The 27,167-nt window shown below is 49.4% G+C and overlaps 1 protein-coding gene and 1 non-coding gene across 2 annotated transcripts; both read left to right on the top strand.

The window, feature by feature from the left end:
• Positions 1-27,167, top strand: TNFAIP8L2 (TNF alpha induced protein 8 like 2). The gene is made up of 2 exons (XM_060261281.1): positions 1-34; positions 25,758-27,167. The coding sequence occupies exon 2, from the start codon at positions 25,763-25,765 to the stop codon at positions 26,321-26,323; it is 561 nt and encodes a 186-aa protein (XP_060117264.1). The 5' UTR covers positions 1-34; positions 25,758-25,762; the 3' UTR covers positions 26,324-27,167.
• Positions 4,570-4,636, top strand: TRNAI-GAU (transfer RNA isoleucine (anticodon GAU)). Its single transcript has one exon. It is a non-coding gene; the product is annotated as a tRNA-Ile (tRNA).

Genomic DNA, 27,167 nt, shown 5'->3' with positions numbered 1-27,167 from the left:
CGTTCGTATGCGCTGCCTGACCTCAGGGGGCACGGTGAGTGACCTGCGGCTTTCGGCAAGGGAGAGGAGGCAGACGTTTGGGTGGCAGCGAGGGCACCCCTGTTTCAGAGTGGGGAGGAAGACAGGTGTGGAGTGGGGCACTCGCCGGTTTGTTTTCGTGGCTGGATGAAACTCATTTTTCCTCCCGGCGTGTCACGACAGGCAAGCTGGGGTTGAGTCACGGAGATGGTAAGAAATGGGGAAGTGGCGCGGCTGCAAACGAAGAGGCCGGGCTGAGTTGGCGCCCAGATTCCCTCGGCCTGATCGCGGAGTGCCGGCTCCTTAGGCTGGAGCTCGGCAAAAGACAGGGGCCTTGGTGCATGTGCAGACTGCATTTCCCTTAGGGTCGCCAAATCCGAATCAAGAAATATTTGGGGTCTTTGGGGAGTGGAGCCGGGAGACTTTGGAGGTGGAGCCGGGAGCAAGGGTGTGACAAGCACACTGGAACTCCAAAAGGAGTTCTGGCCCTCACATTTAAAGGAACCACAGTCCTTTTCACTGCTTTCTCTCCATTGGAAATAATGAAGGAGAGGGGCACCTTCTTTTGGGGCTCATAGAATTGGACCCCCTGGTCCAATCCTTTTGAAACTTGGAGGGTGTTTTGAGGAGAGGCATTGGATGCTATGCTGCAAATTTGGTGCCTCTATCACAAAAAACAGAGCCCCAGATAATGGTGGATCAATTCTCCATTATACCCCAGGAGACTTGGTCTCTACAGGGAACAATGGAGTGCCCAGCAGACATTTCCCTCCCCCCACCACCACTTTTTGATAACTCTGAAGTGGGGGGAGGGCCTCCAAATAGGGGGGGGGGGGGGTCCTCTGTTTCCACCTGGGGATCGGCAACCCTATTTTGATCTGGGGACTTTACCCAAAATGCATTGTTGTTGACTTTGGGGAGTGGAGCCAGGAGACTTTGGGGGTGGAGCCGGGAGCAAGGGTGTGACAAGCACGATGGAACTCCAAAGGGAGTTCTGGCCATCACATTTAAAGGAACCACAATCCTTTTCAATGCTTTCTCTCCACTGGAAATAATGGAGAGGGGCACCGTCTTTGGGGGCTCATAGAATTGGACCCCTTGGTCTAATCCTTTTGAAACATGGAGGGTATTTTGAGGAGAGGCATTGGATGCTATGCTGATAATTTGGTGCCTCTACCTCAAAAAACTGCCCCCATAGAGCCCCAGATACCCACAGATCAATTTTCCATTATTGCCTAAGGGAATCACTCTCCATAGGGAATAATGGAGTGCCTAGCAGACATTTCCCTCCCCTCGCTGCTTTCTGATAACCCTGAAGTGGGGGGGAGGGTCTTCAAATCAGGGGATTCTCCTGCCTCCACCTGCGGATTGTGGACCCTAATTTCCCTCCCCACTGAACACGTAAGGTCAGGCCTCAGAGGTTGCAGACCAGAAGCAAGGAGACTTCGGGGCACATTAAAGCCCCAACGCCTCTCATTCCTAGAGATTCAGCTCAGCAGGGAAGCGACCAAATGAGCCGGCAGAGAGAACGTTGGGTGCAGTTGGAATTAGCGTTGCCAACTCCGGGTTGGGGGATTCCTGGAGATTTGGAGGTCGAACCTGGAGAGGGCATGGTTTGAGGAGCAGAGTGAGCTCAGCGGCCATTTTCTCCAGGGGAATGGGTCACTGTTGCCTGGAGGCCAGCTGTAGTTCCTGGAGATCCCCAGGCCCCACCTGGAGGCTGGCAACCCAAGCCGAATCTCTGAAAATGAGCTGTGCTTACGGACCAAGCGCACGAAAGGAAACACTTCCTTCCTTGCACTGATATGGAAACAGAGAAAGGGATCTTGGGGTCGCGTCTGGTGTTCTGGAAAGGAGGGGAAGCACTTTGGTTTGGGACGAGGGCAAGTTTCTAGTCCTTACGGCGTATCTGCCTAAGAAGCGAGGTCAGAACAAAAGGGGCCATCTGGCCAGAATCCTGTTTCAGGAAGAAGCAAGCCGGATGCCTTCAGGAAGCAAATCTTTTCCCCTTCGATTCCCCACCTCCAAGAAGCAGAGGCAGAACTGACGGTTGTCATTGACCTGGAATCCGGTATTCAGAGGTATTTTTGCAGAAAGGATCCATGTAGTTATCTGGGCTGTTAGCTGTGTAGAAATCTTTCCTCCATGAATTTGCCAGCCCTTCTGAAGAGGACAGGTAGTAGGGTGACTTCTCAAGGTTGGGAAACATCTGGAGAATTTAGGAGCGGAGCTTGGGGGGGTGGTTGGAGAGGAGAGGGACTTAACTGGCTACAACACTATCGAATCCACCGTCCAGAGGGGTCATTTTCTCTGATCTCTGTCTTCTTGAGATCAGTTGTGATGGCAGGAGCTGTCCAGCCACCCCCTGGAGGTTGGCATCACTAGGTCCCAGACCTCCCAGTGTGACCTTTGGCCTTTACTAGGGTTGCCAATCCCCAGGCAGGGGGGAGGGGAGGGAACTGTCTGCTGGGCACTCCATTATTCCCTATGGAGACCGATTCCCATATGGTACAATGGAAAATTGATCCGTGGGTATCTGGGGCTCTGGGAGGGCTGTTTTTTGAGGTAGACGCACCAAATTTACAGCACAGTGTCTGGGGCCTCTCCCCAAAATACCCTCCAAGTTTCAAAAGCATTGGATCAGGGGGTTCAATGTTATGATCCTCAAAAGAAGGTGCCCCTATCCTTCATCATTTCCAGTGGAGGGAAGGCATTGAAAAGGTGTGCGGTCCCTTGAAATGGGATGGCCAGAACCCCCTTTTGGAGTTCAGTTATGCTTCATTTTTCTTTCTTTTTTTTAATTAATCAGATTTTTATTAACAGATTTTCAGTTTACAGTAAAGAACACTGTAATCTATCTTCTCAAATAATGCAGCCTTAGTGAGGATATAATAAACAAATTAAAAAAAAAACAGGAAAAAGAAAGAGTCATCCATAAAACAGAACCAAGGAGTGGTCATACAATTATACTGAAGAGCATACAATTATACTGAAAATACATTCTATTGACTCGATTCTACTGTAGGGATGTACAAAGAACTGTCCCAATATTCTATTAAGAAATCCAGTTAATCAAACTCAACTAATTAGAGCTCACAGTTTTCGTATTCAGACCAGAGGAAAATTACGCTTCTCACACCCTTGCTCCTGGCTCCACCCCCAATGTCTCCTGGCTCCACCCCCAAAGTCTCCTGGCTCTCCCCCCCCAAGTCTCCTGGCTCCACCCCTAAAGTCCCCAGATATTTTTTGAATTGGACTTGGCAACCCTATCCAAGGATCCGATACAGCAGAAGGCATTCCGGGCCAAACTTTGCCTGTTGGATTTCTCCCTTTCGGACAGCTCTCCAAAGCAAAGACTCCCTTCCCTGACGAGGCTGAAAGAGACGAGCCAGTTGGGCACCGAAACAAACCTGTCGGGAAATGAGTCTCCCCGAAGCTATTCCGTGGGAAGGCGGCTGCCCTTGATGCATGTCCTCCATCCGGTTTTCCCTCCATGTCATTAACAGGCTAATAGCCACTGATGGACCTCTGCTCCATATTTTTATCTAACCCCCTCTTGAAGCTGGCTATGCCTGTAGCCGCCGCCACCTCCTGGGGCAGTGAGTAGATGCCAAACAACAGTTTGCAGCTCATGAACTACCTCCCTGCTGGAAGGCAACAAAAGAAGGGCCGGATTAAACCCTGTGGAGGCTCCGAGGCAGTCAAAGTCTTGGGAGGCCCCTCGCAGATTACCTCCGAATGGGAGCCCCCGCCCTGCCACCCATGGCCCACCCCTGCAGGCACCTTCTCAAAAGCCCCTTCGACAAAGCTGCGGGGGAGAGGCAGAGAGAAGCAAACCTGACAATACAAAAAAAGCATCAGCTGCACCGGTTGGGCAAAGTCGAACAATGCCGAGGCTGCAGAGGTTGACGATCAGGAAATGACAGGAAAAGATACTCTCCGTGTTACGAAACAATGCTCAAAATATAATGACGATACTTTCCATTCTAAACATAGTATTACAATGTAAGTGGTGTGAGGTGAGTGGGGCTGAGAGGGCTCTCACAGCAGCTGCCCTTTCAAGGACAACTCCTACGAGAGCTATGGCTAACCCAAAGCCATTCCAGCAGGTGCAAGTGGAGGAGTGGGGAATCAAACCCGGTTCTCCCAGATAAGAGTCTGCACACTTCACCAATACACCGAACTGTCTCTCAGTGTAAGTTTCAGTGACAAATTCAGTGACAAATACCATCCAAAGCACACAACTTCACTACTGTCCATAAGACGATATTGGGTTCTTTCCAAACAATACAGTCCGACGATGCAAAACTGGTCCATTCACGTTTCGGATCCTTATGATCCTTCCTCTGGGACCGTCTTATTAATTTTGAATGCGGCAGTCTGATGGTGCCTTATTTCTTTACTATGCAGTTTTCCACGCTTTCTTGAATTTATTTCATTACTAGAACGCTACAGTTCTTTCTCCATCTTTCAGCATTTCATTGAGTTCCTAGAAATCTTTCAGCATTTTTCAACATTTTTCAGCATTTCATTGCGTTTTGGGGAAGGGACGGTGGCTCAGTGGTAGAGCATCTGCTTGATAAGCAGAAGGTCCCAGGTTCAATCCCTGGCATCTCCAAATAAAAAGGGTCCAGGTAAGTAGGCGTGAAAAACCTCAAGCTTGAGACCCTGGAGAGCTGCTGCCAGTTAGGGGAGGGATGGTGGCTCAGTGGTAGAGCATCTGCTTGGGAAGCAGGAGGTCCCAGGTTCAATCTCCGGCATCTCCAACTCAAAAGGGTCCAGGCAAATAGACGTGAAAAGCCTCAGCTTGAGATCCTGGAGAGCTGCTGCCAGTTAGGGAAGGGACTGTGGCTCAGTGGTAGAGTATCTGCTTGGTAAGCAGAAGGTCCCAGGTTCAATCCCCGGCATCTCCAAAAAAGGGTCCAGGCAAAGAGGTGTGAAAAACCTCAGCTTGAGACCCTGGAGAGCTGCTGCCAGTTAGTGGAGGGACGGTGGCTCAGTGGTAGAGCATCTGCTTGGGAAGCAGAAGGTCCCAGGTTCAATCCCCGGAATCTCCAACTAAAAAGGGTCCAGGCAAGAAGGTGTGAAAAACCTCAGCTTGAGACCCTGGAGAGCCGCTGCCAGTGTGAGTAGACAAGACTGACTTTTATGGACCCAGGGGGGTCTGATTCAGTAGAAGGCAGCTTCATATGTTCATATGTTCTTTTCATGCAATGAAATGCTGAAAGATGGAGAAAGAACAGTAGCGTTCTAGTAATGAAATAAATTCGAGAAAGTCTGGGAAACTGTGTAGTAAAGAAATAAGTCACCATCAGACTACTGCATTCAAAATTAATAAGACGGTCCCAGAGGAAGGATCATAAGATCCAAAATGAGAACGGACCGCTTTTGCATCGTCGGACTGTATTGTTTGGAAAGAACTTGATATCACCTTATGGACGTTAGTGAAGTTCTGTGCTTTGGATGGTATTTGTCACTGAATTTGTTACTGAAATTTACATTGAAAGGCAATTTGGTGTAGTGGTGAAGTGTGCAGACTCTTATCTGGGAGAACCAGGTTGGATTCCCCACTCCTCCACTTACAGCTGCTGGAATGGCCTTGAGTCAGCCATAGCTCTAGCAGAGGTTGTCCTTGAAAGGGCAGCTGCTGTGAGAGTCCTCTCAGCCCCACCCACCTCACAGGGTGTCTGTTGTGGGGGAGGAAGGGAAAGGAGATTGTGAGCCGCTCTGAGACTCTGAGTGGAGGCCAGGATATAAATCGAATATCTTCTTGTTGTAATACTATGTTGTGAATGAAAAGTATTGTAATTATATTTTGATATTGTTTTGTAACACGGTGAGTATCTTTTCTGTCATTTCCAGTCGGGCCAAGAGCAGCTCAGTTGCCGGCTGCGTGTGCAGGCTGGGAGGGCTGCAAGCAGGGGGAAAACCAGGCGGGGGGGGAGCCAGCCCAGGGCCCTTGAAGGCGTGGGGGCCCATAAGCCAGTGCCTACTTGGCCTAATTGTTAATTCGGCCCTGAACGGAAGTGTGATAGATTCAGATGTTCGTGCAAGAGAGCAACTGTTCAGTGCATTTTTCTGGCTCACCCAGTTTCTCAAATGGCAGGTGCCGGAACTTAAAAGGCGTCGCCTCCTGCCCAGAAGGTCCCGCTTCCTGAATTCCAGGCAGGAAGGGGGCAGTTTGAAGTGTCCAGAGCTTGAGGTTGCCAGCTGTGGGTTGGGAAATTTCTGGAGATTTCGGGACAAAGCCTGGAGAAAAGGGAGTTTGGGGAGGGTTGCCAGTTTTTGTGTCCTGGTGAAGAGCATGGACTCTTATCTGGGAGAACTGGGTTTGAGTCCCCACTCCTCCCCTTGCAGCTGCTGGAATGGCCTTGGGTCAGCCATAGCTCTCTTATCTGGGAGAACCAGGTTTGATTCCCCACTCCTCCCCTTGCAGCTGCTGGAATGGCCTTGGGTCAGCCATAGCTCTGGCAGAGGTTGTCCTTGAAAGGGTAGCTGCTGTGAGAGTCCTCTCAGCCCCACCCACCTCACAAAGGAGATTGTGAGCCGCTCTGAGACTCTGAGATTCAGAGTGGAGGGCGGGATATAAATCCAATATCATCTTCTTCTTGCCGGGTCTCCTCCCTTCCCCCAGCCTCTGATGGGTGTGGGTTGTCACATCCAGGTTGGGAAAATCCTGGAGATTTAGGGATGGAGCCTGGAGAGAACAGGGGCTTGTGATAGGGTTGTGCCTGCCAACCCCCAAATGGTTAGCAAAAAAGTGTTAATTCCATGTAAAGAATGTCTCTTCTCCAATGTACAATATTTCTCAGATGCCCAATAAAGATGCTCTCTTCAATAATCATGGAAAAATCCGTCTCTTTACTCATATCAAAAGTTCATATCCCATGCACAATAATTCCGGATTCGCTCTCTATATGCACAGGTAACTTAATTTTGTTTTCCAAGTGCCATCAGTTTACAGGCATGACCGGTCTGAACTTCCTGTTTCACATTACTGCTTTATCCAAGCTGGAATTTCATACTGGGCATTTCATACTGGTTCCTCCACAACGACAGAAGTTCAGACCGGTTACATCTCTAAACTAATGGTACTTGGAAAATGAAATTAAGTTACCTGTGCATACAGAGAGTGAATCCGGAATTATTGTGCATGGGATATGAACTTCTGATATGAGTAAAGAGATGGAATTTTCCATGATTATTGAAGAGAGCATCTTTATTGGGCATCTGAGAAATATTGTACGTTGGAGAAGAGGCGTTTTTCTACACGGAGTTAACACTTATTTGTAAACCTTCTGTCCGTGTGGTCACCGCACCTCAAAAAGGATATTATAGCATTGGAAAAAGTGCAGAAAAGGGCAACTAGAATGATTACAGGTTTGGAACACTTTCCCTATGAAGAAAAGTTTAAACGCTTGGGGCTCTTTAGCTTGGAGAAACGTCGACTGCGGGGTGACATGACAGAGGTTTACAAAATTATGCATGGGATGGAGAAGGTAAAGAAAGAGGTGCTTTTCTCCCTTTCTCACAATACAAGAACTCGTGGGCATTCGATGAAATTGCTGAGCAGTTGGGTTAGAACAGATAAAAGAAGGTACTTCTTCACCCAAGGGGTGATTAACATGTGGAATTCACTGCCACAGGAGGTGGTGGCGGCTACAGGCATAGCCAGCTTTAAGAGGGGGTTAGATAAAAATATGGAGCAGAGGTCCATCAGTGGCTATTAGCCACAGTGTGTGTGTGTGTATATATATATATATAAATTATTGGCCACTGTGTGATACAGAGTGTTGGACTGGATGGGCCATTGGCCTGATCCAACAGGGCTTCTCTTATGTTCTTCTGTGACACAGAGTGTTGGACTGGATGGGCCATTGGCCTGATCCAACAGGGCTTCTCTTATGTTCTTCTGTGACACAGAGTGTTGGACTGGATGGGCCATTGGCCTGATTCAACAGGGCTTCTCTTATATTCTTATGTGACACAGAGTATTGGACTGGATGGGCCATTGGCCTGATCCAACAGGGCTTCTCTTATGTTCTTATGTGACACAGAGTGTTGGACTGGATGGGCCACTGGCCTGATCCAACAGGGCTTCTCTTATGTTCTTCTGTGACACAGAGTGTTGGACTGGATGGGCCTCTGGCCTGATCCAACAGGGCTTCTCTTATGTTCTTATGACTTTTTTCTGCTTTATAACCTCCAGAAGGTTAGCTGGAGATCTCCTGGGATTATGACTCATTTCCAGGTGACAGAGATCAGTTCCCTTGGGGAAAAAATGAATGCTTAAGATGGTGGACTCTCCACCATTATACCACATAGGAGTCTCTACCTCCTACCTCAGGCTCCACCCAGAAAATCTCCAGTAGGGCTGCCAAATTCCCGGGCCGGACGAGGGTTCCCACCCCGGAGGTTCCCAACCCGCCGGCCCGCAGTGACATCATCACGCCAGTGACATCATGCACCGGTCACTGTAGGAGCTTCCAGGAAAACTCTTATGGTTTTCCCAGCTGCTCTAGCAATTTGGGAGGGAAAACTCCATGGTACCTATTGTACCATAGAGTTTTTCCTCCCAAATTGCTAGAGCGACCGGGAAAATGGCAGCTGCAGGGGACTTGGCAACCCTAACCTCCAGGTATTTCCCAACCTGAAGCTGGCAACCCTAACTTCTGTGGGATGCAATACCCTAGAGTCCACCCTCCAAAGCATCCATTTTCTCAGGGAAACTGACCTTTTCAGTCTGGAGATGAGCTGTAAATCTACAGGATCTCCAGGTCCCACCTGGAGGCTGGCATCCCCACAAGACATCCAATTTGTGCTTGGAGGGAGAAACAGTGGGAAGCCTTCTAGTGTCCTGGCCCCACTGAAGGACCTCCTGATGTGCCCTGGGTTTTGGCCCCTGTGTGACACAGAGCGTTGGACTGGATGGGCCATTGGCCTGATCCAACATGGCTTCTCTTATGGTCTTATGTGACACAGAGTGTTGGACTGGATGGGCCATTGGCCTGATCCAACAGGGCTTCTCTTATGTTCTTATGTGACACAGAGTGTTGGACTGGATGGGCCATTGGCCTGATCCAACAGGGCTTCTCTTATGTTCTTATGTGACATAGAGTGTTGGACTGGATGGGCCATTGGCCTGATTTAACATGGCTTCTCTTATGGTCTTATGTGACACAGAGTGTTGGACTGGATGGGCCATTGGCCTGATCCAACAGGGCTTCTCTTATGGTCTTATGTGACACAGAGTGTTGGACTGGATGGGCCATTGGCCTGATCCAACATGGCTTCTCTTATGTTCTTATGGGACATAGAGTGTTGGACTGGATGGGCCACTGGCCTGATCCAACATGGCTTCTCTTATGTTCTTATGGGACATAGAGTGTTGGACTGGATGGGCCATTGGCCTGATCCAACATGGCTTCTCTTATGTTCTTATGGGACATAGAGTGTTGGACTGGATGGGCCACTGGCCTGATCCAACATGGCTTCTCTTATGTTCTTATGGGACATAGAGTGTTGGACTGGATGGGCCATTGGCCTGATCCAACAGGGCTTCTCTTATGTTCTTATGTGACATAGAGTGTTGGACTGGATGGGCCATTGGCCTGATCCAACAGGGCTTCTCTTATGGTCTTATGTGACACAGAGTGTTGGACTGGATGGGCCATTGGCCTGATCCAACAGGGCTTCTCTTATGGTCTTATGGGACACAGAGTGTTGGACTGGATGGGCCATTGGCCTGATCCAACATGGCTTCTCTTATGTTCTTATGGGACATAGAGTGTTGGACTGGATGGGCCACTGGCCTGATCCAACATGGCTTCTCTTATGTTCTTATGGGACATAGAGTGTTGGACTGGATGGGCCACTGGCCTGATCCAACATGGCTTCTCTTATGTTCTTATGGGACATAGAGTGTTGGACTGGATGGGCCACTGGCCTGATCCAACATGGCTTCTCTTATGTTCTTATGTGACATAGAGTGTTGGACTGGAGGGGCCACTGGCCTGATCCAACATGGCTTCTCTTATGTTCATATGGGACATAGAGTGTTGGACTGGATGGGCCACTGGCCTGATCCAACATGGCTTCTCTTATGTTCTTATGTGACATAGAGTGTTGGACTGGAGGGGCCATTGGCCTGATCCAACATGGCTTCTCTTATGTTCTTATTTCCTCCAGAGGAGCTGATCTCAATGGTCTGGCAATCAGTTGTAATCCCAAGAGGTCTCAAGGCCCCACTTTGCGATTGGCAACCCTAAACCTGGCTAGCCAGGGGCTTTTGAAGTGTGCTGCCCTAGACAACTGCCTGGTCTATCTGCAGGGCTGAGCCATCTCCAAGGCAATAACTGAGGCTATACTTTGCAGGGCTCTCTGCATATGCTCAGAAGCAGTCAGTCCCAATTCCAAACATTCCGGGACTACAGTTTGGCACTGGCAAAGAGGTTCCGGAGCTCAACCTTTATTCAATGTCAGCCTGGTCTCGGTTGAGCCAGATTCGTTCTTGTTTCCCCTTCCCTGTTGGGTTCAGTTTCTCGCCACTGCCTGAAATGCTACCCGCAAGAATTCGGGAACGGTTGTCATTTACTTGCCCTCATGCCCCCAGGTGGAAACCAGAGATGGGGGCTCACCCGTATCGTACGAGATACCCGCTTCAGTTAGAGCCTGCCAACCTCCCAGGTATGCCAAGTCCAATTCAAGAAAGATCTGGGGACTTTGGGGGTGGAGCCAGGAGACATGGGACAGAGCCAGAAGCAAGGTTGCGACAAGCACAAGTGAACTCCAAAGGAAGTTCTGGCCATCACATTTAAAGGGACTGAACACCTTTTCAGATGCCTTCCCTCCACTGGAAATAATGAAGAATAGGGGCACCTTCTTTGGGGGCTCATAGAATTTGACCCTCTGGTCCAATCTTTTTGAAACTTGGAGGGTCTTTTGAGGAGAGCCACTGGATGCTATGCTGTTCCCTGTTTGCTTCTTCAAGCGCTTGTGTGTTCGGACGAACTGAAACAAGCGATACAATCACATCAAGTTCATTGAGTCAAGCACGGACCGCTTGTGTCTCCAAATGCTCAGAATGCCTGAAGAAGCGAACAGGGAAACGAATATCTGCCGGTGTACTGTCGTGCAGTTCCACCTCCAAGGGAATTCTGGACTCTTTCTTGGATCATTGGAGCTCCACGGTGCCCTTAGAATGTGTGAAAAAAAATTGTTTTGAAATGGAGCGGGTGCTCCTTATGAACTGTTTAATGGTTGTTTGTTCGGTTTACTTGCGAGCCAGCATGCGGTATTAAATGTGTCGTTGATTTTTCACAATTCCTGAACAAGTTTTTTGCAGCGTTTTTCGGTTGTGTGCCTAGTGGCTGTGTGTTGACACAGCCAACTCTTTTTTTTCTTTTCCAAAATCAAGAGCGGCAACATGAATCCTAATTTCATGTTTCTATAAATCCTTCTTCCGGCCACGACTTAAAACAGAACCAGTGCTTCATACATTTCCTTACTCGGGCGAGAAAGCTCTCAGTCATTCATAATAGTGCTTCAGTTCTCCTAGTTCACACTCAACTTGTGAAGAACTGAGTGAGGATCTATCCAGGACGCACTGGCAATTGTAATATCAAGAGATCTCCAGGGGCCACCTGGAGGTTGGCAGCCCTATCCAAAGCTGTACCTCCCATTCATTCTTTAAAAGGAAATTATGTCCAGGACAATAGGGAGCTGGAGAGAAAGAATGATCCGCACGCCCTCAGAAGAGGAGCTTCCGGAAACCCCGAGGTTCGCAAGCCAAGACAAAAGGATAAAAACAGGAAACTGCGTGACATCTTGAGGGGGTGGGGTTTGGGGAGAAAGGAGAGACGGAAACGGGTGGCCTGTGTCTAAAACAGGTTGAAATTAAATCAAAAGAGTTTCCGGCTCAACATTAGGAAGAACTTCCTGACCGTTAGAGCGATTCCTCAGTGGAACAGGCTTCCTGCTCGGGAGGCGATGGGCTGTCCTTCCTTGGAGGTTTTTCAACAGAGGCTAGATGGCCACCTGACAGCAATGAAGATCTTGTGGATTTAGGGGGAGGGATTTGTGAGTTTCCTGCATTGTGCAGGGGGTTGGACTAGATGAACCTGGAGGTCCCTTCCAACTCTAGGATTCTATGACTGTTAAGAGCAGTTCCTCAGTGGAACAGGCTTCCTTGGGAGGTGGTGGGCTCTCCTTCCTTGGAGGTTTTTCAACAGAGGCTAGATGGCCATCTGACAGCAATGAGGATCCTGTGAATTAGGGGGGGGGGGGTTGTTTGTGAGTTTCCTGAATTGTACAGGGGGTTGGACTAGATGACCCTAGAGGTGCCTTCCAACTCTAGGATTCTATGACTGTTAAGAGCGGTTCCTCAGTGGAACAGGCTTCCTCTTAGGGAGGTGGCAGGCTCTCCTTCCTTGTAGGTTTTTCAACAGAGGCTAGATGGCCACCTGACAGCAATGAAGATCCTGTGAATTTAGGGGGAGGGGTTTGTGAGTTTCCTGCATTGTGCAGGGGGTTGGGCTAGATGACCCTGGAGGTCCCTTCCAACTCTATGATTCTATGACTGTTAAGAGCGGTGCCTCAGTGGAACAGGCTTCCTCCTCGGGAGGTGGTGGGCTCTCCTTCCTTGGAGGTTTTTCAACAGAGGCTAGATGGCCACCTGACAGCAATGAAGATCCTGTGAATTTAGGGGGAGGCGTCTGTCAGTTTCCTGCCTTGTGCAGGGGGTTGGGCTAGATGACCCTGGAGGTCCCTTCCAACTCTAGGATTCTATGACTGTTAAGAGCTATTCCTCAGTGGAACAGGCTTCCTCCTTGGGAGGTGGTGGGCTCCCCTTCCCTGGAGGTTTTTAAGCAGAGGCTAGATGGCCATCTGACAGCAATGAAGATCCTGTGAATTTAGGGGGAGGTGATTGTGAGTTTCCTGCCTTGTGCAGGGGGTTGGGCTAGATGACCCTGGAGGTCCCTTCCAACTCTATGATTCTCTGATTCAAGCCTCATCAAGGCCGGGCCTCGAAGGGAATCAGACAGATGGGAATGGCCCCTTCCAGAGGCAGCTAGGGGCTTTCCCCCGCCTTAGCCACGCATTGGTGAATTCCAGCAAAAAGGGACCCAATCCGGTCTCCGGCCAAAGCACATGGCTGGATCACACCAAGGATGTGACAGGGTCCCGGCCACATCTCTGCAAAGCCCACAGATTTTTTTTTTTTTTTAAGATTGCAAAGAAGGGCGAGAAGCAAAGGTGTTGCCAACTTTGGGTTGGGCAATTCCTGGATTTTTGGAGGGCGGGGCTTAGGGAGAGCAGGCTTTTGGGATAAATGCAAGAAATATCTGGGGAGTCTCTAAGCTGCAGAGCCTTGTGAGCAAAAACTCTACTTTGTGAGCTGGTGGCATTAAAGTTGGGAGCTGCTGCATCAATCAGTTTGCTCCTTGGGGTTCTCCTTCCTGAGCAAAGACAAAAATGTGTGAGCTAGCTCACGCTCACTCAGCTTAGCAGGAACACTGCTGGGAACTTTGGGGGTGGAGCCAGGAGACTTTGGGGTGGAGCCAGGAGACTTTGGGGGTGGCGCCAGGAGCAAGGGTGTGACAACAAGTACTGAACTCCAAAGGGAGCTCTGGCCATCACATGTAAAAGGGACTGCACATCTTTCAAATGCCTTCCCTCCATTGGAAATAATGAAGGATAGGGGCACCTTCTTTGGAGGCTCATAGAATTGGACCTCCTGGTCCAATCTTTTTTAAACTTGGAGGCAATTTCGAGGAGAGCTACCAGTTGCTAGGTTGAAAATTCAGTGCCTCTACCTCAAAAGACAGCCCCCCCCCTTGAGTCCCAGATACCCACAGATCAATTTGTCACTATCCACTATAGATACCAGGGATTGAACCTGGGACCTTCTGCTTACCAAGCAGATGTTCTACCACTGAGCCACCATCCCTCTCTAAATTCAGTCTTGTCTACTCAGACTGGCAGTGGCTCTCCAGGGTCTCAAGTTGAGGTTTTTCACGCCTACTTGCCTGGACCCTATTTAGTTGGAGATGCCGGGGATTGAACCTGGGACCTTCTGCTTTCCAAGCAGATGCTCTGCCACCGAGCCACAGCCCCATTCATGGCTCTCCAGGGTCTCAAGCTGAGGTTTTTCATGCCTCCTTGCCTGGACCCTTTTTAGTTGGAGATGCTGGGGATTGAACGTGGGACCTTCTGCTTCCCAAGCAGATGCTCTACCACTGAGCCACCGTCCCTCCCCTAACTGGTAGCAGCTCTCCAGGGTCTCAAGCTGAGGTTTTTCATGCCTTTTTGCCTGGATCCTTTTTAGTTGGAGATGTCAGTGGGGATTGAACCTGGGACCTTCTGCTTATCAAGCAGATGCTCTACCACTGAGCCACCATCCCTCCCCTAACTGGCAGAGGCTCTCCAGGGTCTCAAGCTGAGGTCTTTCACGCCTCCTTTGTCAGACGGTGGAGGTTCAGAGTAAGCGGACTTCCATTGGTTACAATGTTAAGGTTTTATTTTGATAACCCAAAGGTTCTGAGCAATGATACATTGGAACTGATACTTTCTGAAGGGAGCATAGATGCTTTCTCCACAATACATCAAAGGCTTTCTAAACAAAGCGGCATTCCCACAATAGAGCGATACATTTAACACCTTAGACTTCCCTTATCTCACTGCGGTTCTTGTTCTCACGGAACAGCCCTGCTGGCTTCCCTTGAGGCATTTCATCTTCAAAGGGTTGTTGCTTTGTTAGTACCAAGGACAGGAATTCACAGCAGGGGTTAGTAGCATCTTTGCTTCTGCTTTGATATTTAAGGTTCCTGTTTCAGGGTTAGTATCAAACGTTCTAAAATGGAGTCAGTTAGGTCAAGCTACACATTGCAGTCTACATATAACATCATATTATGACAAGAAAGCTCTCCAGTGTCTGACATACTTGCCTGGACCCTTTTTAGTTGGAGATTCTGGGGATTGAACCTGGGACCTTCTGCTTACCAAGCAGATGCTCTATCACTGAGCCACCATCCCTCCCCTAACTGGCAGTGGCTCTCCAGGGTCTCAAGCTGAGGTTTTTCACGCCTATTTGCCTGGACCCTTTATAATTGGAGATGCCGGGGATTGAACCTGGGACCTTCTGCTTCCCAAGCAGATGCTCTGCCACTGAGCCACCATCCCTCCCCTAACTGGCAGTGGCTCTCCAGGGTCTCAAGCTGAGGTTTTTCACACCTATTTGCCTAGACCCTTTTTAGTTGGAGATGCCGGGGATTGAACCTGGGACCTTCTGCTTACCAAGCAGATGCTCTACCACTGAGCCACAGCCCCATTCATGGCTCTCCAGGGTCTCAAGCTGAGGTTTTTCACGCCGATTTGCCTGGACCCTTTTTAGTTGGAGATACTGGGGATTGAACCTGGGACCTTCTGCTTACCAAGCAGATGCTCTACCACTGAGCCACCATCCCTCCCCTAACTGGCAGTGGCTCTCCAGGGTCTCAAGCTGAGGTTTTTCACACCTATTTGCCTGGACCCTTTTTAGTTGGAGATGCCGGGGATTGAACCTGGGACTTTCTGCTTACCAAGCAGATGCTCTACCACTGAGCCACAGCCCCATTCATGGCTCTCCAGGGTCTCAAGCTGAGGTTTTTCACGCCTATTTGCCTGGACCCTTTTTAGTTGGAGATACTGGGGATTGAACCTCGGACCTTCTGCTTACCAAGCAGATGCTCTACCACTGAGCCACCGTCCCTCCCCTAACTGGCAGCGGCTCTCCAGGGTCTCAAGCTGAGGTTTTTCACGCCTATTTGCCTGGGCCCTTTTTAGTTTGAGATGCCGGGGATTGAACCTGGGACCTTCTGCTTACCAAGCAGATGCTCTACTACTGAGCCACAGCCCCATTCATGGCTCTCCAGGGTCTCAAGCTGAAGTTTTTCACGCCTATTTGCCTGGACCCTTTTTAGTTGGAGATACTGGGGATTGAACCTGGGACCTTCTGCTTACCAAGCAGATGCTCTACCACTGAGCCACCATCCCTCCCTAATGGTGTGCCCAGCAGACATATATATACACACACATATATGTGTGTGTGTGTGTGTGTATGTATGTATATGTGTGTGTGTGTGTGTATGTATATGTGTGTGTGTGTATACACACACACACATATATATTGGCCCCTGTGTGACACAGAGTGTTGGACTGGATGAGCCATTGGCCTGATCCAACAGGGCTTCTCTTATGTTCTTATGTTCTTATTCCTAGTATTAACTTTATAAAGGACACAGACAAACAGAAATATATATATTTTTAAAAAAAACTGTAAACATGCTTAAAACATTAGTACTCATTGGTCTTAAAGGTGCTCTCTTTGTATCTCTCCCACGGGATCCAGGGAACTGGGCAAAATGAAGCTCTGGCTCTTTCCTTCCTTCCCCAGGGGACCAGGAGGAGGAGGAGCCCCAGCCAATAGAAGGAAGAGAGGCTTGGCTCAGTAGTTCTGCTGTGCAACTGAGAGAGCCTGGAAAAACAAGCTGTGTCTTCCCCCCCTTCCTCCCCAAGGGAGGAACCTCAACCAAAGGAGAAGAAGATGATATTGGATTTATATTCTGCCCTCCACTCCAAAGACTCAGAGAGGCTCACAATCTCCTTTCCCTTCCTCCCCCACAACAGACAACCTGTGAGGTGGGTGGGGCTGGAGAGGGCTCTCACCACAGCTGCCCTTTCAAGGACAACCTCTTCCAGAGCTATGGCTGACCCAAGGCCATGCTAGCAGGTGCAAGTGGAGGAGTGGGGAATCAAACTCGGTTCTCCACGATAAGAGTCCGCGCACTTAACCACCACACCAAATTGGCTCTCCTGGGAGAAAATAGAGGCTTTGCTCTGTAGCTCTGCTGTGCGATTGAGCAGGCCTTGCAGAGGAAGCTGTGATGCAGAAGGAAGCAAGAGAGAGGGAGAAGGAAGCTGATGACCACCAGTTGCTCGGAGGCTTGATAGGAGCCCTCGAGGGGCCTGACACGGCCCCTGGGCTGCATGTTTGACACCCCTGGTACAAATGCTATACAGTCCTCCCTCCCAAGCAGCCATTTCTTTCAAGGGGACTTGGGGGGGGGGGGCGTAGGGTTGCCAAATCCAAGTTGGGAAAATTCCTGGGGAATTGTGGGGGCTGACCTTGGGAAGAACAAGGACCTCAGCAGGGGGGGAGGTAGAAGGCCATAGAACCCACCTTCCAAAGCATCCCTTTACTCCAAGAGCTCGGATCTCTGAAGTCTGGGGATGAGCCCTGTGATCCTGGGGGATTCCCAGGTCTGCACTGAAGACTGGCATCTCTATCTGGAGCTCAGTTGTAATTCCAGGAGATCTCCAGATCCCACCTGGAGGCTGGCAGCCCTCCGGGGAACAGCCTCAACAGAGTTTAAAGCGTGTGCAAATTCTGCCTTGCGTGGCACCCGCTTAAAAGGTTTGCGGATGGAAAAGCGGCGAGGCCTTTTGAGGCAACCAGATTTGCAGTGTCGGCAGCTTCTGTGAACTGCGAAGCACTTCCTCAGAAGCCAGAAGCACGCGCTAACCTAAAACACAGGCATTTCTCTATTTTTCAAGCCAGTTTGGTGTCGTGGTGAAGTGCGTGGACTCTTATCTGGAAGAACCGGGTTTGATTCCCCAGTCCTCCACTTGCAGCTGCTGGGATGGCCTTGGGTCAACCATAGCTCTCTTATCTGGGAAAACCGGGTTGGATTCCCCACTCCTCCACTTACAGCTGCTGGAATGGCCTTGGGTCAGCCAGAGTTCTTGCAGAGTTGTCCTTGAAAGGGCAGCTTCTGGAGAGCCCTCTCAGCCCTGCCCGCCTCCCAGGGTGTCTGTTGTGGGGGAGGAAGATAAAGGAGATTGGTAAGCTGCTCTGAGCCTTGAAAGGGCAGCTTCTGGGAGAACCCTCTCAGCCCCACCCACCTCACAGGGCGTCTATTGTGGGGGAGGAAGACAAAGGAGATTGTGAGCTGCTCTGAGCCGCTGTCCTTGAAAGGGCAGCTTCTGGGAGATCCCTCTCAGGCCTGCCCGCCTCCCAGGGTGTCTGTTGTAAGGGAGGAAGATAAAGGAGATTGTAGGCCGCTCTGAGTCTGATTCAGAGAGAAGGCGGGGTATAAATCTGCACTTCTCCTCCTCCTCCTCCTTCTCCTCTCCAAGTTAAGATTCTTCAAGTTGGAAGAGGCCATGTGTTCCTAGCATTGACCTCATGGAACTACAAGGGATCTGCAGTGACCAATACCCTTTGGGGGGGGGTCTATGACATTCTGTCCCTCTGAGGTCTGTCCTCAGGCTCCGTGCCCCGGATCTCCAGGAATTTCCCAACCCAACGTTGGCGACTCTGTGCGGGCCACCTGTTCCAAGTTTCTGTAGGCAATCCAGGGCTATAACATTCCTAACCGATGTCTGAAGATCTTCTGAGGTGGGTGGGATTTGGAAGAAGAAGAGTTGGGTTTCATACCCTGCTTTTCTCTACCTTAAGGAGTCTCAGAGCAGCTTACAACCACCTTTCCCTTCCTTTCCCCACAACCAGGCCACAGATTCAGCCGGAGCTCACAGGAGCACAGCTCCTGAACCTTTCGGATGGTTCCCCCTCTTCCTCCCCACCTACTTTGTCCATTGACTAGTAGCTGCAGCTGCATAGCGGCGGAGCATCTCCTTGGTAAGCAGAAGGTCCCAGGTTCAATCCCCAGCATCTCCAACTCAAAAGCATCCAGGCAAATAGGCGTGAAAAACCTCAGCTTGAGATCCTGGAGAGCCACTGCCAGTTAGAGGAGGGACGGTGGCTTAGTGCTAGAGCATCTGCTTGGTAAGTAGAAGGTCCCAGGTTCAATCCCCGGCATCCCAACTCAAAAGGGTCAAGGCAAGTAGGCGTGAAAAACTTCAGCCTGGGACCCTGGAGAGCAGCTGCCAGTCTGAGTAGACAAGACTGACTTTGATCACCATCTTCAAGTACTTGAAGGGCTGTCATCTAGAGGATGGTGTCATGTGGTCCTACCCCGGAAGGTAGGACCAGAACCAATGGGTTGACATTAAATCAAAAGAGTTTCCAGCTCAACATTAGGAAGAACTTCCTGACCGTTAGAGTGGAACAGGTTTCCTCCTCGGGAGGTGGTGGGCTCTCCTTCCTTGGAGGTTTTTCAACAGAGGCTAGACGGCCATTTGACAGCAATGAAACGGAAACTGTTGCTCTGGTGGATGGACTCTAGGGCACTCTACTCCACTGAGGTCCTTCGCCTCCCCAAACCCCACCTTCTGGAACTAAGATCACAGGGAAAGGGTGTGACTGTTCCATCAATCGAAGAAGCTTGCTTAGCAGGTACACGTCATGCCCTGGAGATATAAGGTGCTTTGTAGCTCACCAGGCATTCCCAGGGAATAGAGCCATAAAATGCACCAAGAGGTCAGAGAGCAGAGATAATCATTTGCTCTGCCTGTCAAGATGGGCAAGGTGGACGGATGTTTTAAAACACGATCTGGGTATTGAGGCGTGTGGAACGTGCGCCTTCAGTTGACTTGAAGATTGGGGTCCTGTAATGAAGGCTGCTCCTCCAGATGGCTCTCCCACCCGGCTGTGGGCTGTTTGCTGCACAAGGAAGGGAACTCCTTATTCCAATCTCTCTATCTCTCGGCTTGGCTTCGCGAACGAAGATTTAAGAAAGGTGCAGTAGTCCACGTCTCCTGCAGGCTCACTGGTGGCTGACAAGACCAATGCGGGACAGGCAGATCCGGCCACAGTGGCTGCAGGGAAAAGTCTGATTTGGGGTTGGTGCTGTAGCAGTGCGATTCTTCCTCAATCTCCTTTTGTCCTCAAGACCAGCTATGCGTGCATTCTCAAAGGAAGAGACAGCCTGGTGGATGGTGTGCCTCCATGCTTTGCAATCTGAGGCTAGGTCAGACCACTGGTGATGGTTGATGCGACAGGTGCCAAGGGATTTCTTCAAGGAGTCCTTGTACCTCTCCTTTGGTGCCCCTCTATTTCGATGGCCAGTGGAAAGTTCGCCATACAGGGCAATCTTGGGAAGGTGGTGGTTTTCCATCCTGGAAATATGCCCTGCCCAGCGCAGCTGCGTCTTCAACAGCAGTGCCTCGATGCTTGTAACCTCTGCCCGCTTGAGGACTTCAGTGTTGGTCACAAAGTCACTCCAGTGGATGTTGAGGATGGTGCGAAGGCAGCGCTGATGAAAGCGCTCAAGGAGTCGCAGGTGATGACGGTATAAAACCCACGATTCGGAGCCATAGATGAGGGTTGTCATCACAACCGCTTTGTAAACATTGATCTTTGTGCCTTTTTTCAGATGCTTGTTGCTCCACACTCTTTTGTGCAGTCGGCCAAATGCACGGTTTGCCTTTGCCAGCCTGTTGTCAATCTCCTTGTCGATCTTGGCATCTGAGGAGATGATGCACCCCAGGTAGCTGAACTGCTGGACTGTCTTCAGAACTGATTCACCCACAGTGATGCAGGGAGGGTGATAATCTTCCTGGGGTGCAGGCTGGTGGAGAACTTCTGTCTTCTTCAGACTAACTTCTAGGCCGAATAGCTTGGCAGCCTCTGCAAAGCAGGACGTCATATGCTGCAGAGCTGATACCGAGTGGGAGACGAGTGAAGCATCATCAGCAAACAGTAGCTCTCGGATAAGCACACAGACATAAGAACATAAGAGAAGCCATGTAAGATCAGGCCAATGGCCTCTCCAGTCCAACACTCTGTGTCACACAGTGGCCAAAAAAAAATTATATATATTGGGTATATATATTTATTGGGTAAATTCCAAGAACCAAGTGAAGCTGGGGGGTGAGGCAAGAAGTCAAAATAACGATAACTAGTCCAGGTACACTTCCCAATAGTTACCACAATAACAGTTCCAAGCCTTCAAGGAGAGCCAGTTTGGTGTAGTGGTTAAGTGTGCAGACTCTTATCTGGGAGAACCGCGTTTGATTCCCCACTCCTCCACTTGCAGCTGCTGGAATGGCCTTGGGTCAGCCATAGCTCTCGCAGAGGTTGTCCTTGAAAGGGCAGTTGCTGTGAGAGCCCTCTCAGCCCCACCCACCTCACAGAGTGTCTGTTGTGGGGGAGGAAGGGAAAGGAGATTGTGAGCCGCTCTGAGACTCTTCAGAGAGGAGGGCGGGATATAAATCCAATATCTTCATCTCCCTCACAGGGTGTCTGTTGTGGGGGAGGAAGGGGAAGGAGATTGTGAGCCGCTGTGAGACTCTTTGGAGTGGAGGGCGGGATATAAATCCAATATCTTCATCTACCTCACAGGGTGTCTGTTGTGGGGGGGGGGGAGGGAAAGGAGATTGTGAGCCTCTCTGAGACTCTTTGGAGTGGAGGGCGGGATATAAATCCAATATCTTCATCTACCTCACAGGGTGTCTGTTGTGGGGGAGGAAGGTAAAGGAGATTGTGAGCCTCTCTGAGACTCTTCGGAGTGGAGGGTGGGATATAAATCCAATATCTTCTTCATCTTCTTCAATACATTCGTCACCATATTCTGAGGAGAGCCCTGTCCGACAATTAAAATAAGATAACCTGCAGATATCTCATGGGCACCCGCTGCGTCGTCTCCTCTCCCCCAAATTTCTACTCCAGCTCTGAGGGCCTGGCTCTCCAGCTCACCACCTGCCTATAAGGCAGCCTCCGGCTTAATTCCCTGCAGCTGTCGGCTCTACCCTGCAAGGCTAGAGATTAACCCTCTGCAGGGCCAAAGAGGAGGGGTCTTAGAAGGCTGGCATCTGCCGTCACAACATGCTTTGTCCTTTACAGGTCCACCTTCCCACATAGGGCTGGGTAAAAAGGTTTCCTGCCAAAAAAAAGCAAGAAGGGTTAAATGAGTGGAAACATCGAGATAGCATTGTTCAAATGCAAGAAATTGGTTCCCTTGCATGGAGCAAATGGGGGATCAGAATTTGCATTTAAGAACATAAGAACATAAGAGAAGCCATGTTGGATCAGGCCAATGGGCCATCCAGTCCAACACTCTGTGTCACACAGTGGCCAAAAAAAATTATATATATACACACACACACACTGTGGCTAATAGCCACTGATGGACCTCTGCTCCATATTTTTATCTAACCCCCTCTTGAAGGTGGCTATGCTTGTGGCCACCACCACCTCCTGTGGCAGTGAATTCCACATGTTAATCACATTTTGGGTGAAGAAGTACTTCCTTTTATCCATTTTAACCTGTCTGCTCAGCAATTTCATCGAATGCCCACGAGTTCTTGTATTGTAAGAAAGGGAGAAAAGTACCTCTTTCTCTACTTTCTCCATCCCATGCATTATCTTGTAAACCTCTATCATGTCACCCCGCAGTCGACGTTTCTCCAAGCTAAAGAGCCCCAAGCGTTTCAACCTTTCTTCATAGGGAAAGTGTTCCAGCCCTTTAATCATTCTAGTTGCCCTTTTCTGGACTTTCTCCAATGCTATAATATCCTTTTTGAGGTGCAGCAACCAGAACTGCACACAGTACTCCAAATGAGACCGCACCATCGATTTATACAGGGGCATTATGATACTGGCTGATTTGTTTTCAATTCCCTTCCTAATAATTCCCAGCATGGCGTTGGCCTTTTTTATTGCAAACGCACACTGTCTTGACATTTTCATTTTGCTCAATGGAAGCCCAGGGTGGGATATCAGAGGTCCGTAGTTAAATTTAGCTTCGTGATATGGTTTTCCTGTTCTTTTCCTTAGAGCTGCATAACCACTAAGCACGACGGTCGGGGTTTTTTTTTTTCCATTTTGTGCTCTAGTGCAGGGGTGGCCAACAGTAGCTCTCCAGATGTTTTTTGCCTACAACTCCCATCAGCCCCAGCAAATTGGCCCTGCTGGCTAGGGCTGATGGGAGTTGTAGGCAAAAAAACATATAATGCGTGTGCATGAACATGTTACACATATGTCAACACACTTAAAGTCCCAAGGTGGGATTTATGACACATGAACAAGGGTCTTTTCAGTGGTAGCCCCACAGTTTTGGAACAACCTCCCCAGAGGGGTGTGCCTGGCTCCCTTCTTTTTCATAGAATCATAGAGCTGGACGGGACCTCCAGGGTCATCTAGTCCAACCCCCTGCACAGCGCAGGAAACTCACAAAGACCTCAGCCTAAATTCACAGGATCTTCCTTGCTGTCAGATGGCCCTCTAGCCTCTGTTGAAAAACCTCCAAGGAAGGAGAGCCCACCACCTCCCGAGGAGGAAGCCTGTTCCACTGAGGAACCGCTCTTAACAGTCATAGAATCATAGAATTGGAAGAAACTTCCAGGGTCATCTAGTCCAACCCCCTGCACAGTGCAGGAAACTCACAAAGACCTCCCCCTAAATTCACAGGATCTTCCTTGCTGTCAGATGGCCCTCTAGCCTCTGTTTAAAAACCTCCAAGGAAGGAGAGCCCACTACCTCCCAAGGAGGAAGCCTGTTCCACTGAGGAATCGCTCTAACGATCAGGAAGTTCTTCCTAACGTTGATCCGGAAACTCTTTTGATTCAATTTCAACCCAATGGTTCTGGTCCTCCATTCTGTGGCCACAGAAAACAATTCCACACCACCCTCTCTAGGACAGCCCTTCAAGTACTTGAAGATGGTGATCCTATCACCTCTCAGCCACCTCCTCTCCAGGCTAAACATGTCCAGCTCCTTCAACCTTTCCTCTTAGGACTTGGTCTCCAGACCCCTCACCATCTTCGTCATCCTCCTCTGGACCCGTCCAGCTTGTCTAGATCCTTCTTAAAATGTGGTGCCCAAAACTGACCACAAGACTCCAGGTGAGGTCTTACCAGAGCAGAGTAAAGTGATACCATCACGTCACGTGATCTCTAGGAAGCCGTTGAAGTCAGTTTTAATTAGGACTGCATTTGATTAAGTTTACTAGCACTCCAGAGTCATGGTTTTAAATTCTTGTTTTTAGTTTTATTCTGTGTGTTTACCTGTATAATCTGGCTTGCGTTCCGCAAGGAAGAAAGGCAGCGAATACGTGCGTTAAATAAATAAATGACAGAGACTGCTAATGGTATAGATTACTGAACAAAGCAAACCTGTTCTGTCTTTGCAAAAGATTAAATCTTACAAAGAGTGGGATGAGCACAACACAGCTTTGAAACAAGTATTTCTTGGGAAACGGCCAGCCGTTTCCTCACGCCTTACCTCACGCCTCCAGAGGAAACAATACATGTGGTTGGTTCATAATCATGTGAACCGATTGTAACAGGACACAGGTAAGGTAACCGCACAATAAAAATACCCCAAATTGCTCAGATTTGGGATATCTTTTTGAAAGAACTTAAAGGAAGATTGTGGAAACTGTATTTTATATATTTTAAATTTAAGATGGGTAGGATAAGATAGGTGGCATGTTTGCTTCTTTATTTCCAATTTCATTAGCATATGCTAGTGGCTTTTGTATCGTTGTGGTTCTTTTATATTTAATAAAGAGAGCCAGTTTGGTGTCGTGGTTAAGTGCGCGGACTCTGGTCTGGGAGAACTGGGTTCGATTCCCCGCTCCTCCACTTGCAGCTGCTGGAATGGCCTTGGGTCAGCCATAGCTCTGGCAGAGGTTGTCCTTGAAAGGGCAGCTGCTGGGAGAGTCCTCTCAGCCCCACCCACCTCACAGGGTGTCTGTTGTCGGGGAGGAAGGGAAAGGAGATTGTGAGCCGCTCTGAGACTCTTGAGTGGAGGGCGGAATATAAATCCAATGTCTTCTAATCGTTTTAAGAATGATCAGAGTCCTTTTAAATAAAAGCCTTAAATGATAACACTGAGCGATCTTTGACTGGAATGCAGGGTTTTCGCTGGGGTTTTATGGCTAATGCACTACTTTAGAACAGACATAGAGACTCCTAATTTCCAGGTCTGTTTCAGAAAAAGAAGAAGACTGCAGATTTATACCCCACCCTTCTCTCTGAATCAGTGACTCAGAGCGGCTTACAATCTCCTATATCATCTCCCCCCACTACAGACACCCTGTGAGGTAGGTGGGGCTCAGAGGGCTCTCCCAGCAGCTGCCCTTTCAAGGACAACTCTGCCAGAGCTATGGCTGACCCAAGGCCATTCCAGCAGCTGTAAGTGGAGGAGTGGTGAATCAAACCCCATTCTCCCAGATAACAGTCTGCACACTTAACCACTAAACTGGCTCTCCAAATTCTACTTTGGAACAGCAGAAATTCTGCTTCATGAGCTACTGGCATTAAAGTTGCAAACTATTGCATTAAATTAGTTTGCTCTGGGGCCATTTTTCATGAACTAAGAAAAAATTGGTGAGCTGGAGGCTAAAAAACTGAGCTAGCTCTCACTAACTCAATTTGGAGGAGGAGGAGAAGACGACAACATTAGATTTGTATCCTTTCCTCCACTCTGAATCTCAGAGTCTCAGAGCAGCTCACAATCTCCTTTGTCTTCCTCCCCCACAACAGACACCTTGTGAGGTGGGTGGGGCTGAGAGAGCTCTCCCAGAAGCTGCCCTTTCAAGGACAACTCCTACAAGAGCTCTGGCTGACCCAAGGCCATTCCAGCAGGTGCAAGTGGAGGAGTGGGGAATCAAACCTGGTTCTCCCAGATAAGAGTCCGCTCACTTAACCACTACACCAAACTGGTTCTCCCATGGGAGTGATATTACTCCACATTTAACTTTCTCTGACTTTAATTTCAACCAGGGAAGGGATGCTAGGTAAATCAGAGGCCTAACCGAGCCTTAACCAGCTGTGTTTCTTTTCTGTTTTCCCCACAGCCGAGATGGAGACCTTCAGCTCCCGTAACCTGGCCATACAGGCCGAGAAGAAAATCCTCAGCCGAATGGCCAGCAAATCCATGGCCAACATGTTCATCGACGACACGAGCAGCGAGATCCTGGACGAGATGTACCGGATCTCCAAGGAGTACACCCAAAACCGAGCCGAATCTCAGAAGGTTATCAAGAACCTCATCAAAATGACCGTCAAGATCTCCGTCCTCTACCGCAACAACTGCTTCAGCGACGAGGAGTTGTGCCTGGCGGAAGAATTTAAACAAAAACTCCACCAAGGGGCCATGACGGCCATCAGCTTCCACGAGGTGGACTTCACCTTCGAGAAGGGCGTCTTGGCCCAGCTGCTCCAAGAATGTCGAGACTTGCTGCTGAGGCTGGTGGAGAAGCACCTGACGCCCAAATCCCTCGGGCGCATCCGCCACGTCTTTGACCATTTTGCCGATACGGAACTCCTGACCCAGCTGTACAGCCCCGGGGAACCGTACCAGCCTCGCTTGAAAAAGATCTGTGAGGGGTTGAACAAGCTCATCGATGAAGGGAAATTGTGAAGGCAGCTGGGACAGGAGACAGGAAAGGACGACTCAGGAAATCACATCACAAAAATCTTTGCCACTAGAGAAATTAGGCAGGGAGGCCCGACCTGATAAAGGAGGGGAGCCACTGTACCCGTACAGATGTTACACTGCGACCCAGGTTTCGAACTTGGCTACGTGGAAGATTTACAAAGTTCACGCCCCGGGGAAAGGCCAACCGGACTTGCGATGCTATCAAGGCTCTTCTCAGTGGGCCGTTACCCCTTTTTCGCCCACCACCACACAGATCACCCCAGCCAGTATGAATATCGTTCCAGAGGGCTGCCGTGGTGGTCTGCAGAGGAACAGCTCAGTTTCAGTCCAGTAGCTGACCAAGGAGTTTTTTTAAGAGGATGAGCTTTGAAGAGCCCAACCTCCCTCCGTCAGATATCTGATGAGTCAAAACTCCCTTTTGATGAAGGGAACTTTGATACTTGAAAGTTCGACCTCTGAAAAATCTTGACGGGTGGCCGTGTTAATCTGTCTGTGGCAGCAGAAAACAGCAAATCCAGGAGCACCTTAAAGACTAAAAAGGAAACAAAGGGGGGGGAGGGGAATTTAACCCAAAAATATTGAAATCAAGAACCAAAAAGGTTAGTACAAACCAAACCGAAGGCCATTTGTTAAAAACAGTATATATCAGGGGTGGCCAAGGGTAGCTCTCCAGATGTTTTTTTGCCTACAACTCCCATCAGCCCCAGCCAGCATGGCCGATGGCTGGGGCTGATGGGAGTTGTGGGCAAAAAACATCTGGAGAGCTACCCTTGGCCTCCCCTGGTATATATAACTTCGATGTCATCCAAAATACATTATTTTTAAA

This window comes from Heteronotia binoei, chromosome 1, assembly GCF_032191835.1.
Source record: "Heteronotia binoei isolate CCM8104 ecotype False Entrance Well chromosome 1, APGP_CSIRO_Hbin_v1, whole genome shotgun sequence".
NCBI classification, from domain to species: domain Eukaryota; kingdom Metazoa; phylum Chordata; class Lepidosauria; order Squamata; family Gekkonidae; genus Heteronotia; species Heteronotia binoei.
This window is presented reverse-complemented; position numbering and strand designations above follow the sequence as displayed.

What these genes read in the sequence shown, in the direction of transcription:
- TNFAIP8L2 (XM_060261281.1), top strand. Translation starts at nt 25,763, where the DNA reads ATGGAGACCTTCAGCTCCCGTAACCTGGCCATACAGGCCGAGAAGAAA.